This window comes from Balaenoptera physalus (assembly GCF_965194825.1).
Source record: "Balaenoptera physalus genome assembly, contig: SUPER_7_unloc_3, whole genome shotgun sequence".
In the NCBI taxonomy this organism is placed as follows: Eukaryota; Metazoa; Chordata; class Mammalia; order Artiodactyla; family Balaenopteridae; genus Balaenoptera; species Balaenoptera physalus.
The window spans coordinates 290520-302584 of NW_028126532.1; the positions used below are offsets into that span (position 1 = coordinate 290520).

General features: G+C 48.1%; 2 protein-coding genes across 2 annotated transcripts in view; one reads left to right on the plus strand and one right to left on the minus strand.

Moving 5' to 3' along the window:
• Positions 1–6917: 6917 nt before the first annotated feature.
• LOC309665284 (spermatogenesis-associated protein 31E1-like) lies at positions 6918–10505 on the plus strand (the record flags this gene model as incomplete). Its single annotated transcript, XM_082478918.1, has 1 exon — positions 6918–10505. The coding sequence occupies one exon, from the start codon at positions 6918–6920 to the stop codon at positions 10503–10505; it is 3588 nt and encodes a 1195-aa protein (XP_082335044.1).
• A 1102-nt stretch (positions 10506–11607) lies between these two features.
• The window catches only part of LOC309665287 (serine palmitoyltransferase 1-like), a 98562-nt gene continuing 98104 nt past the window's right edge, over positions 11608–12065 (minus strand). Inside the window, exon 9 of the transcript XR_014266301.1 lies at positions 11608–11808. The gene's annotated coding sequence lies outside the window, so the exon portion shown is untranslated. The remainder of the gene's footprint in view (positions 11809–12065) is intronic.

Consider the following 12065-nt stretch of genomic DNA (forward strand, 5'->3'; position numbering starts at 1 on the left):
TGTAATTTATTTTTCTGGTCAATGATTTATTTATATAAGTATGGACTCATGGACATTTATTTTATTCTTTGGTTTATAATCTGCTATTTGGTTGTTTGTTTTGTTGCTCAATTTGTTAAAATTGTCTAGTTTAATCTCTGGGCTTATAATTCATTCAGTCTGTGTCTGTTTTAAGTAAACGAATGTCAAGTTGCTGTTTCTCCCTGCAGGTGCCTGTCACTCTCTAGAGTTCCTGTTGGTTGCTTGTCCTGCAACCTCAGTTTTAGGAAGGGTTTGAAAAAAGTCATTAATTTCCAACAACACTCTTTCCAGCTCTCTACATCTCTGAAGTCAATTGTAAAATGTTGATATCTGCCTTTCCTGCCTATCAGGAACACCTTTCCATTTATTCAGAAAAATGTTTCAGAAAAATACCTGGTAAAACATGATCTAAGAACTCACATGAAAATCATGGATGTATAATTACAATATAATTTTTGACTCATTGGTTCTATGTGCTTTGAAGTCTTTTCATCCAGGCTGGTGACATTAAAGAAAATAAAAATGGAGAGATTATTTCTTAGTTTCATTTCCATTCTCTCTCTTTGCATCACTTCCATTTGTCCCTCACTTGATGGAACCTATTACGCACATGAGGACCACGACTCTTGGCTTGTTTTACACCCACCTTATCAATCATGCTTTTTTGCCTTACAGCAATATGCTCACTCCCTGCTTTGTCCACAGTGGAGAACATAGTAAATTATCTAAAACAGAAAGCTCACATTACTCCCATAAAGCACAGAAAACAAGCAGGGGGAATGTTCATGTAACATCCCCATCAAGCAGCCCTCGCAGAGAGGTATAACAGTAAATATCAATGGCGAGAAAAAGTGAAGGCTTTTCAAATGGCCACACCTCCCAGGATCTTAGAAAGAAATGCGACGTGCATTTAGGACTCGAAGAGGTTTAAAGGTCAAAACAGGTCAGAGAGAGTAGACCTAAAACCATCTTATAGATTTGAGCAATTACCTGAGGAAAAAACCCATTTCCTAATATACCTGACAGATGCTGAGGAAGTAGTAGGGAAATGTACCATCTTGTATGATAAAACACAATAAAAACGTATTCTGACAGGAGACCAATGACATTTAAATTGTAAAAAGCTGTTTTCATCTTTCTCTCCAGACAACATTAATTAGAAAGAGATCCATACCTATGGAGGGTATTATCCAAATGAACTGGATAATCCGCAGACCACTTGCATTAATAAAAAAAAAAAAACTTTTGTTTGTTGAGGGCTCAAATTATTTGTCAAAAAACAGAAAACTTAAGTTTCTCAATTGAATATTATCACAACATTAAATGATGATTCCAGAATCACTAAAATTGGAAAGGGAAGCAAAAAGGGTACTGTATATTAATGGCCTTCCTATTGTATCTTCAGCTTCTGCTGAAATAAGTAATGATTCAATAGGAGAGAAAGGGAATCTTTCGAAATCCCCAAGAGAGCTGAGGAACCAGGAAAAATGATTTCCAGGTGGAATGGATAGAAAATTGACTAAGGTCTAGAAGACCCATGAGGGTCGAGGGATAGAGCTGTGGGGCGGATGGTGGGGAGGGGCCGTGGTCCAGCCTCCTCCTCTATTACGCCCTCCCCAACCCTCAGGAGCCCTTTGTGACCAGACCACAGCTCTATGATGTAGGCCTAGGACATCAGTCCCCAAGTACACATCCTGTGCTCAGTTGCCTGAAGCCAGCAATGTGATTCAGATGATGGAGAATCCTCTCTTTTCTCTGAAAAGCACTTTTGATACTTGGCTGTACTCCAGTCGCACTTCCTGGGCGAGTGCCACCATCCTTGGCTTTCTGTGTGGACTGGGGCTCTATTTCCTGTTACTCTCCTACCTCCAGAATAATCTATCTTCACCACCTCCTAGGAAACATGGAAACGTCACGAAGGTAAAGAACCCTTGGGCCAGACCCACAAGCACATGCTTCTCCCTTCTTTTCTATTATTATTTCCACTTTTCTGAATCACCTACAGAGACTCCTGAAATGAGAAAGAATTGTTGATTTCCAGTTTTTCCAGATTTTCCTTATCGTAAGGATAGGAGTGATGACTTCTGGAAACTGCTTCTCTTAATGTTAACATCTTATATAACCATAGTACAGTTGTTAATACTAAGAAATTAACATTGGTACTACACTATTAAGTAAACTGCAGACTTCATTCTACTTTCACCAAGTCTTTCCATTAATGTCCTTTGTCTGTTCCAGATCCAAATAAGAACATGTTGCATTTAGTTATCTATCTGCCTAGTCATCCTCAATCTGTGAGAGCTTCTCAGTCTTTTCTTGATTTTCAGGACTTTTTCAAGTTTGAATATCTCTCATTTTGCTTTTTTCTGATATTTTCTCATGATTAGACTTGGGTTATGGGTTTGGGGGAAGCATAGTACAGAGGTGAATGCTTTTCTTATGCATCATATCGGAGGGTACATGATTTCAAGATGACTTATAATTGAGGATGTTATCAGGACCACTAGACTTAGGTGGTACCTGCCAGGTTTATTCACTGTAAAGTTATTCTTTTTCTCTCTCAAATCTCTGTTAGCTAGAAACCCAACACTAAACCCAACACATGATCAAAATAAAACTCCACTTCTTGGAGGCAGGAATATCTAAATATCTTTATATATTATTTGTAATTTTTCTGTAATTTATTTTTCTGGTCAATGATTTATTTATATAAGTATGGACTCATGGACATTTATTTTATTCTTTGGTTTATAATCTGCTATTTGGTTGTTTGTTTTGTTGCTCAATTTGTTAAAATTGTCTAGTTTAATCTCTGGGCTTATAATTCATTCAGTCTGTGTCTGTTTTAAGTAAACGAATGTCAAGTTGCTGTTTCTCCCTGCAGGTGCCTGTCACTCTCTAGAGTTCCTGTTGGTTGCTTGTCCTGCAACCTCAGTTTTAGGAAGGGTTTGAAAAAAGTCATTAATTTCCAACAACACTCTTTCCAGCTCTCTACATCTCTGAAGTCAATTGTAAAATGTTGATATCTGCCTTTCCTGCCTATCAGGAACACCTTTCCATTTATTCAGAAAAATGTTTCAGAAAAATACCTGGTAAAACATGATCTAAGAACTCACATGAAAATCATGGATGTATAATTACAATATAATTTTTGACTCATTGGTTCTATGTGCTTTGAAGTCTTTTCATCCAGGCTGGTGACATTGAAGAAAATAAAAATGGAGAGATTATTTCTTAGTTTCATTTCCATTCTCTCTCTTTGCATCACTTCCATTTGTCCCTCACTTGATGGAACCTATTACGCACATGAGGACCACGACTCTTGGCTTGTTTTACACCCACCTTATCAATCATGCTTTTTTGCCTTACAGCAATATGCTCACTCCCTGCTTTGTCCACAGTGGAGAACATAGTAAATTATCTAAAACAGAAAGCTCACATTACTCCCATAAAGCACAGAAAACAAGCAGGGGGAATGTTCATGTAACATCCCCATCAAGCAGCCCTCGCAGAGAGGTATAACAGTAAATATCAATGGCGAGAAAAAGTGAAGGCTTTTCAAATGGCCACACCTCCCAGGATCTTAGAAAGAAATGCGACGTGCATTTAGGACTCGAAGAGGTTTAAAGGTCAAAACAGGTCAGAGAGAGTAGACCTAAAACCATCTTATAGATTTGAGCAATTACCTGAGGAAAAAACCCATTTCCTAATATACCTGACAGATGCTGAGGAAGTAGTAGGGAAATGTACCATCTTGTATGATAAAACACAATAAAAACGTATTCTGACAGGAGACCAATGACATTTAAATTGTGGAAAGCTGTTTTCATCTTTCTCTCCAGACAACATTAATTAGAAAGAGATCCATACCTATGGAGGGTATTATCCAAATGAACTGGATAATCCGCAGACCACTTAAATTAATAAAAAAAAAAAAACTTTTGTTTGTTGAGGGCTCAAATTATTTGTCAAAAAACAGAAAACTTAAGTTTCTCAATTGAAATTGGAAAGGGAAGCAAAAAGTGTACTGTATATTAATGGCCTTCCTATTGTATCTTCAGCTTCTGCTGAAATAAGTAATGATTCAATAGGAGAGAAAGGGAATCTTTCGAAATCCCCAAGAGAGCTGAGGAACCAGGAAAAATGTGATTTCCAGGTGGAATGAATAGAAAATTGACTAAGGTCTAGAAGACCCATGAGGGTCGAGGGATAGAGCTGTGGGGCGGATGGTGGGGAGGGGCCGTGGTCCAGCCTCCTCCTCTATTACTCCCTCCCCCACCCTCAAGAGCCCTTTGTGACCAGACCACAGCTCTATGATGTAGGCCTAGGACATCAGTCCCCAAGTACACATCCTGTGCTCAGTTGCCTGAAGCCAGCAATGTGATTCAGATGATGGAGAATCCTCTCTTTTCTCTGAAAAGCACTTTTGATACTTGGCTGTACTCCAGTCGCACTTCCTGGGCGAGTGCCACCATCCTTGGCTTTCTGTGTGGACTGGGGCTCTATTTCCTGTTACTCTCCTACCGCCAGAATAATCTATCTTCACCACCTCCTAGGAAACATGGAAACATCACGAAGGTAAAGAACCCTTGGGCCAGACCCACAAGCACATGCTTCTCCCTTCTTTTCTATTATTATTTCCACTTTTCTGAATCAACTTCAGAGACTCCTGAAATGGGAAAGAATAGGACATCTACTCCTAAGAATAGGACGTCATCCCTCTAAGGGCAAGCCAGCCTGGGCAGGGGATAGAGTGAACACTAGGATTTGTATCCAAAGATCTCAGACCAGTTGTCCAGGTGTGGTAGAGGGCTCCAGGGCAAGTCTCACACACAGTGACCGGAGGTCGAGGACTGGATACTGAGTTCAATCTCAGCCAGAGGACAGGCCCATGAGCAATGGATCACCAGCTGTGAACACGTGTCTCGGATGAGGGCTGATCTGCTGGCAGTGCTGAGGCCCTGAGAGCCTCAGAGCGGGGGTTGGAGTGGCCCTGGCCTCGGGAAGCAGAGACCCACCTGTTGGAGCTCAGATGAACCCGTAGTTCAGAGAATGTGTGTGTTTCTTGAGCAGAGGAACAGTGACAAAAGAAATCCAGGGTGAATCTCACATTGAAAATCCTTCTTTATGTTCTTCAGAGAAGGAAAACAGAAAATATTTTTATCCTCTTTAAAAATGAGTGAAAGGCAAGAAAAACCACAGAGCTCTGTTAGTTAAATGTAAAAAGTCATATTATGTATGAACACTGAGTGTCTGATGCTTGTCTAGAGAGGGGAGAGTGAGAATTGGGTCCCAGGTCCTCGTTTTTTCTGTCTCTCAGCATCAGACGGAGTGGAGGGGGAAACACAAGGTTAAGATGAAAAACAGAGCTTTGAAAGGTAAGTTGTGCCATTCAGCCCTGTGTGCCCCGAGGGTTAGGCCCCATCTCTCCCAGCCCTGAGGGCCCACTCCACAGGCTCCGAGGAGGCCAGTGGCAGGGCCTGTGCCTCAAGAAACAGAACCCTCAGGGAGGTTCCTGGGAAGGAGGGCAGAACCCAGATACTTCCCAGATGCCATGTGCACAATGAAGCAGTAAGGGGCCCGGAAAAGGGTGTGGCCCAGCAGGGGTGTGTGGCCTACAGTGGACCAATAGCGCCTGGATTGGGAGGCGGGACCTCCAGGTCCGACCGTGGACAAGTTGTTTAACTTTGCTCAGATTCCTCTGTGATGTGACCCCTGCCCATTGTCCCCCACAGGGAGGATGGGAGGGCAGCAAGGGGTAATGGATATGGAAGTACTTTGTAAATGATAAACCCTTTCATGAGCTTCGCCATCACTGTCAGGGATCATGTGGCCCTGGACGCTGGTGCTTGGGCTCCAATCTCCCAATGGTGTCCCCTTAAAGGGACACAGCACTCAGCCTCCTGTAAGACCCCCTAAGCCCTTGCCTTCACCACCATGACCCATTCTGCTGTTTTCCAGTTTTCAGAGATTGCCTGCAAGAGCTGGAAGAGGTTCGGGCCCTGACTTCACTTCTACAAAGGTAAAGAATCTTCCCCTTCTCTCCTGGGTTCTTCTTCCACCCAAAGCCTATGGTGTGACACCTGGGCTGCAGGCAGCCTGGGGCTGAGCTGGGAGGGGGAGCGCTGAGGGTGGGGTATGGCCAAAGCCCTGGGGTGAGGGACAGCAGGAGCACTGTGAAGTCAGCATGGGGGCTGTGGAGGGCTGTGGGCCACAGGTGCCCACCCCTGCCTGGCCTGCCCAGCCCTCCTGGCCCTGGGGGCTCCTGGCTGCAGCTTGTGCCTCATGTCTCCTGAAGCCACCTGGGGAGGCTCCCTGACAAGGGCAGCTCTCATCAGCTCTCCTATCAAGACCCCCCTGGTGAAGTGTGCAGAGCAGCGTCTGCTGGAGCCCACCAGCCCTGCAGAGAACCTTCAGAAAAGGCTGTTCCTGCCACGTGCCCATCAGCTGCCCTGGCTCCTCTGACCCAGGGCTCTTTACCTGTGGCCTCCACCCTGTCAAAAGAACCTCAAGACCAATCCAACTTGAAGAGAATCACCCTTGGCACTGTTGCAAAGAGCTCACCTCCAGGTAACTCTTTTTTGGCATCTACCATCGCAGCCATCTTGAGTCTTGGCCTTGCATGCTATCCCATTTTGTTCCTGTCCTTCTGGTGGAAGACTACCAAGGCCTTGTTCTTCCCCACCTCATCACAGAGTGAGTCCCGGCAAGAACACCTGTCCCACCAGCCACCAGGGGCCCCATTCCAGGAAGAGCCCACAGACAAGCAGGTAGAGACCGGTAGCCCCTCACTTGTCAACCCTGAAGTCCAGAAGCTGCTGGAGATTCTAATCACCAAGAAAGTAGAACTAAAGATTCATAAGGGGAAAGAAAAGGATGGGTCATTCTCGGAACAAATGAGCTCAGACTACCACCTGAACACTTTAGGGAATGTGTGGAAATCACTGGGTGCTGAGCAGGACAACACAACCCCTCAATCTTTCTGGAACAGGAAAGACAAAACAGAGCAGCTACCCGGTCCTCGGCAGCTCTTACACTCCGAGGTCTTGAGGGACCACTTGGAACTGACATACACCCAGCTCTACTGTGGTCACCCCTCTCTGCACAGCGAGTCCCTGGTGCCTACTAGGAGCTCTACTCAACAGCAGGCACCCTTTGTTTTATTCAGTGGAGTTTCTAATGGCTTTCCAGTTTCAATTCAACCTAGAATACCTTTAGGTCCTTCCCAGGCCGCAGTCTTGCCCTGCCCGGGGGTCCCACCCCAGCCTTTCACTCAAACCTTGCCTCTGTGCCAGTCCTCACCTCTGGCTCAGATCCAGGCCCAGCCCTACCTCCCATCTTCTCTCCCATTCAGACCACCTTATTCTCCACCCCAGATGAGTACCTGTGGACTAGATTGTCCTACATTTCAGAACAAGACACCATATTTTATCCCAACTGAAACTCAATGTCTGAAATGCCCCTTGTTGCAGAAGCAACTGAAAAGTGGGAAGCCTTCATCCTCTGTGGTCAAAAGATCTCAGAAAGGCTTTAGCCAACTCAATCTCAACCTTCCCCAAGAGAGGGGGCGCTCTCAGGCCCAAAGGTCAGTTTCTATTCATCATGAGGACTTAATTGGCCCTGATCTCCAGAAGCAACATCTTCAAAAGAGGCTCATCAAAGATCAAACCAAGAGGGGCCTGTGCCTCAGTATCCACCTGTCTCTGTCTCTGGAATTGAGTTCCTCTCAGTGCCAATTTTTAAGGACTTATCAGGCACAGGGCAAGCAGGGACCCTGGCAGCCCTCTGCTTTTACAGGCAAAAGGAGACTGGGCCCACAGAAGATAAGGTCCAGGCACCCTAGGAGATCCCATAGGAAGGGTCAAATGCAATTTCAACCAGGGAAGGATTTTGGCAAGGGTCTAAGGCCATGTCTGAGGAGGATCTCAAAAGCTTCCTCCGGGGCCAGGCTCCCAGGGAAGTTTCTGCAAAGAAACTCTGAAAAGGAGTCAGAAAGATACCTGATGAGGCCCTTGATGAGTGACTCTAGAAACTCTTTACCCAGTAGCCCAGAGAAGAAACATCTAGAAAAAATCTTGAAAGCCCATTTGAGCACAAAGTCGAGGCAGATTAATCAAGGTTTGATCCCTGTGATTGTGCGTCAATCCTGGCTTGCTGCCAACTGTGTTTTTTCTAAGCCCCACCCTCACGAGGAAATCAGAAATCTAGCACCCTTGAAGTCTTGGAAACCCTGTGTAAACTCCTCCCGTATGCTTTCCTTCCTCAGTCCAAGCATTCAGCAGATGCTGGAAGCACATATTATAAGGTGGCGGGTAAGGCACAGGTGGGGCCTACCCAAACAGGCCTTTGAGCCCATAAATCTCAAGCCATGTGGGGCTCAACCCTTGTCCTCTCCAAGGTCCACCTTTTCCCCCTCTGCCACCTGGCAATCTGGGGCACACTCAAAAGCCAACTTTGCTAATAAGTTCTTGGGAAAACCTCAGCCCCATCAGGGAATGAAAGTGATAACAAAAGCAACAGTTCCCACCCTGGTGAGTCCCCTCCCTGTTCCCTCACCTGAGCATACAGAAATCCAGAGGGCCCTGGGAAAGACTTCACTTGCTGACAGGTATGGGCCCTCAGAGGCCCCTCTGACTGGACAGGAGGGCAGACTGCCTTATCAGATGCCCACAGTCAACCTCATGGGCAGAAGCTGGGAGAATGGGACTGTCTTGGGGTTTCCAGCCGCTAGCAAAACCCTGTCACTACCAACAAAGTCAGTTGCCCAACATCCAAAGGAGCCATGCCTTAAAACACAGGTGGCTCAAGGCCGTGCCACTGGTGAGCTCCTTCAAGACTCTCACACTGATGTGCTCCTTCCTGCAGACATCTTGGCTTCTCATAGGTCTCTTTCCAGTTCCCAGAGGGAACATGCTAGTGAGGACGCGCCAGCTTTCCAGGTGGTGCCATATGACCTCAACGTGAGTGAACAGAGCAGCCAGGGGCAGCAGAAATTCAGAAAACCAAAACTTAAGGACTCATTTAAGAGCCAGAGTGAGATGTCTGTCCCAACTGAGGAGTGGAGGGGCTTTAAGAGGCTCCAACCTGGAAAGCATGAAGAAATGAGGAGCAGCCAGGGACAAGAGGAACCCAGGAAACCAAAAATTAGGGACCCGTGTAAGGGCCAGTTTGCCTCAGCTGATGAGGGGGAGGTCTGTGAGAGGCTCGAACTAGAAGAGGATGAAGAAATGAACAGCCAGAGCAAGATGTCTGCCCCAACTGAGGAGTGGAGGGACTTTAAGGGGCCCCAACCAAAAGAGCATGAAGAAATGAAGGGCCAGAGGGAGGTGCTCGCATCAGCTGAGGAGTGGAGGGGTTTCACGAAGCCCCAACCAGGACAGCATGAAGAAACAAGAAGCCAGAGCGAGACGCTTGCCCCAGCTGAGGAGTGCAGGAGCGTTAGGAGACTGCAACCAGGAGAACATGAAGAAACGAGAAGCAACCAGGGACAACAGGAACCCTGGAAAGCAAAGGTTAGGGACCCGTGTAAGGGCCAGTTTGCCTCAACTGATGATGGGGAGGTCTGTGAGAGGCTCAAACCAGAAGAGGATGAAGAAATGAACAGCCAGAGCAAGATGTTTGCCCCAACTGATGAGAGGGAGGACGATTGTAGGCCCAAACCGGGAGAGTATGAAGAAAGGTCTTCAGGACTAAAGGCTTCTCAAGCAAGTGGGATGAGCCACGCTTCTCAGGTCAGGGAAAGAGGAGAGTCCCTTGGGAGCAAACACCCCCAGCTCTCGCCAGAGAAGAGAGAGCTTTCACCAGAAAGCCAAAAATGGACAAGGCACTTTCTGCAGTATCTTAGGCACTTTCTGCAGTATCTTAGCCACAATAAAAAAGGCAAAGGAACAGAAAAATCCCTTCAAAAAGGCAAGCCTGTATCAGCCACTGCTCACCACCAGGAACCAACCAAAGGCAAATCTGTTGTAGAGAGCAGGGCTATTGATCCTTGGGCGATTGGAACAGCTGTTGGACAGGTCCTAGTAGACAAACTGGGGCTTCACCAAGGACTCTGTGCCTCAGAGTTAAATCAGCACCCAGAACAGCTCCAGGCCCCAGCAGAGGGGCATTCGCACTACCACAGGGTTCTCTCCTCTTCAGAACAGAGAAGAGTGTTGAAAGATACAGCCTACAGTCACCAAGCCACCCCCAAGGACCACAGCTACCTTAACAACAGCAGGCATACCAGAGGCAGAGGCGACAAGTTTGCCTTCCCACCCAGGGAACTGGAGTCCCCAGTCAGACCCTGCCAGCGTAGACCAAGGGTGGCAGGTGACTCAGGCCACCTGCGCCATCATCCAACATGTCCTCAAAAATGTGTTCCCTCTGGTCAACCAGAGTGTGCTTCTCATGCCTCTCCTGGTAGGAAAGCAGTGCAAGGAAAAGTGCAGGTCATGCAAAGAAAACCTGTTTCTTCTCATGTTAACACATTGTCTATGTGTTAATGGCTTCTTCCTACCACAATTTTTGTTTCCCAAAATAAATGTTTCTTCTCATGAGAGGTGGTGGCCTCTGTCTGTGCCCTGCTGGGGGGAAGGGAAGGGATCAGGGTCCACTCTTCCCAGGTGCCTGCTTTGGCTTCCAGATGGGATGGGGCCATGGAGGGAGGTTGATCCCAGCGTGGAATACCCATCCTCACCTCAATTCCCTCACTGCATTTAAGTTTCCATAATAGCAGCATTACAGAAACAAGCAACAGCATTCAGGACGTGTCAAGGTGAACTAAACCTAAAGACCTCCCCCTTCTCAGGAACCGGCTCAGTCCTCTCCTGCTCTCTCTCTACCTTGAACTTGTGGGACTGTAGGGGAGGGGTCTGCAGAGGGCTGAAATTCCCCTCAGGCTCCAGAAAGTGTCAGAGACAAGTTCACATGTCAGAATAAGGAGAGGAGTTTGGGGGCAGTGCTAGCCCAGAGTCCAGACGTGGCAGAAACCTTGCCCCCATGTCTTGGTGGGGATAGATGATGCCTGCCCTGGAAGCTCCTTCTCTCCCCGATGGAGCTGGGATTGAGGTGGGCCGGGAGCGTCACGCGTCCTCTGTCCTTCTCACACTCTGGAGCAGCGGTGAGGAGGAGGACCGCGCACTCCCAGGTCTGAGGGTGTGAGGTGACGAGCATGGAGGCCGCCGAGGGCCGTCCACCCCTGCCCCGGAGGAGAGGACAGCCCTACTCACAGTGCTCCCCGCCCCCTGGGGAACGAGCAGGGGTGTGACTGTGTGTGCAGTCACCTCACTGTCTGTCATGTGCCCCGAGGGTGGGATGCAGGGGAAGGAGGCAAGTGGCAGAGGCGCCCATAAATGGCGCAGTGACCAGGGAGCCCCTGGCGTCCCACCACCGTGTACAGGCCCAGAGAAAAGAAGTCAGGGGCCAGCGGCTTATGGTGGCCCCAGCCCAGACTCTCCCCCTACTCCAGCTCCCAGAGCCCAGACAGAGGGAAGGCCCCTGGAGCTCCTCCACAGAGGGCCAGGCTCCCAGAGGCCGTGGAGCCCCCAAGCAGGGAAGGTTCACTTCCCCACAATGTATTTAATCAACTTTCACAGGACTGGGAGCTCACGACAGACTCGCGGTCTGTGACCTTTACCTACACGCGTGGCCCAAGGAGGCCCCCAGGGGATAAGTGGGACTTAACAGGCTCAGGGACTGTGCTGGGGTCGTAGCAAGTCTCACCTGCTGTCAGCCTTGCTCACCCCAGAGCCTGGAGGGGGAAGAGGCCAGCAGACAGGATGTGTCACCCAGCGGGCGGGAAGTGACCTGCGGAGAACGAGGGTGCCGTCAGCTTTCCTCCCCGGCCCGTCCACACGGGAAACCAGGGAGACAGGAGCAATTCTACAGAGCAATCGGGGGCTCTGTGTCACAGTCACTCCCGTGCTGCAGAGTTCTGCTCCAGAGGGTCCCCTGATCCAGGTGACAGCTTGAATGGCCCTGCCCTACGCCTGTCAGGACCCCAACATGCGGGACCAGGACCTGCTGAGGGGGAGCGGCCACAGGCCTGCTTGTGCTGTGGTTTC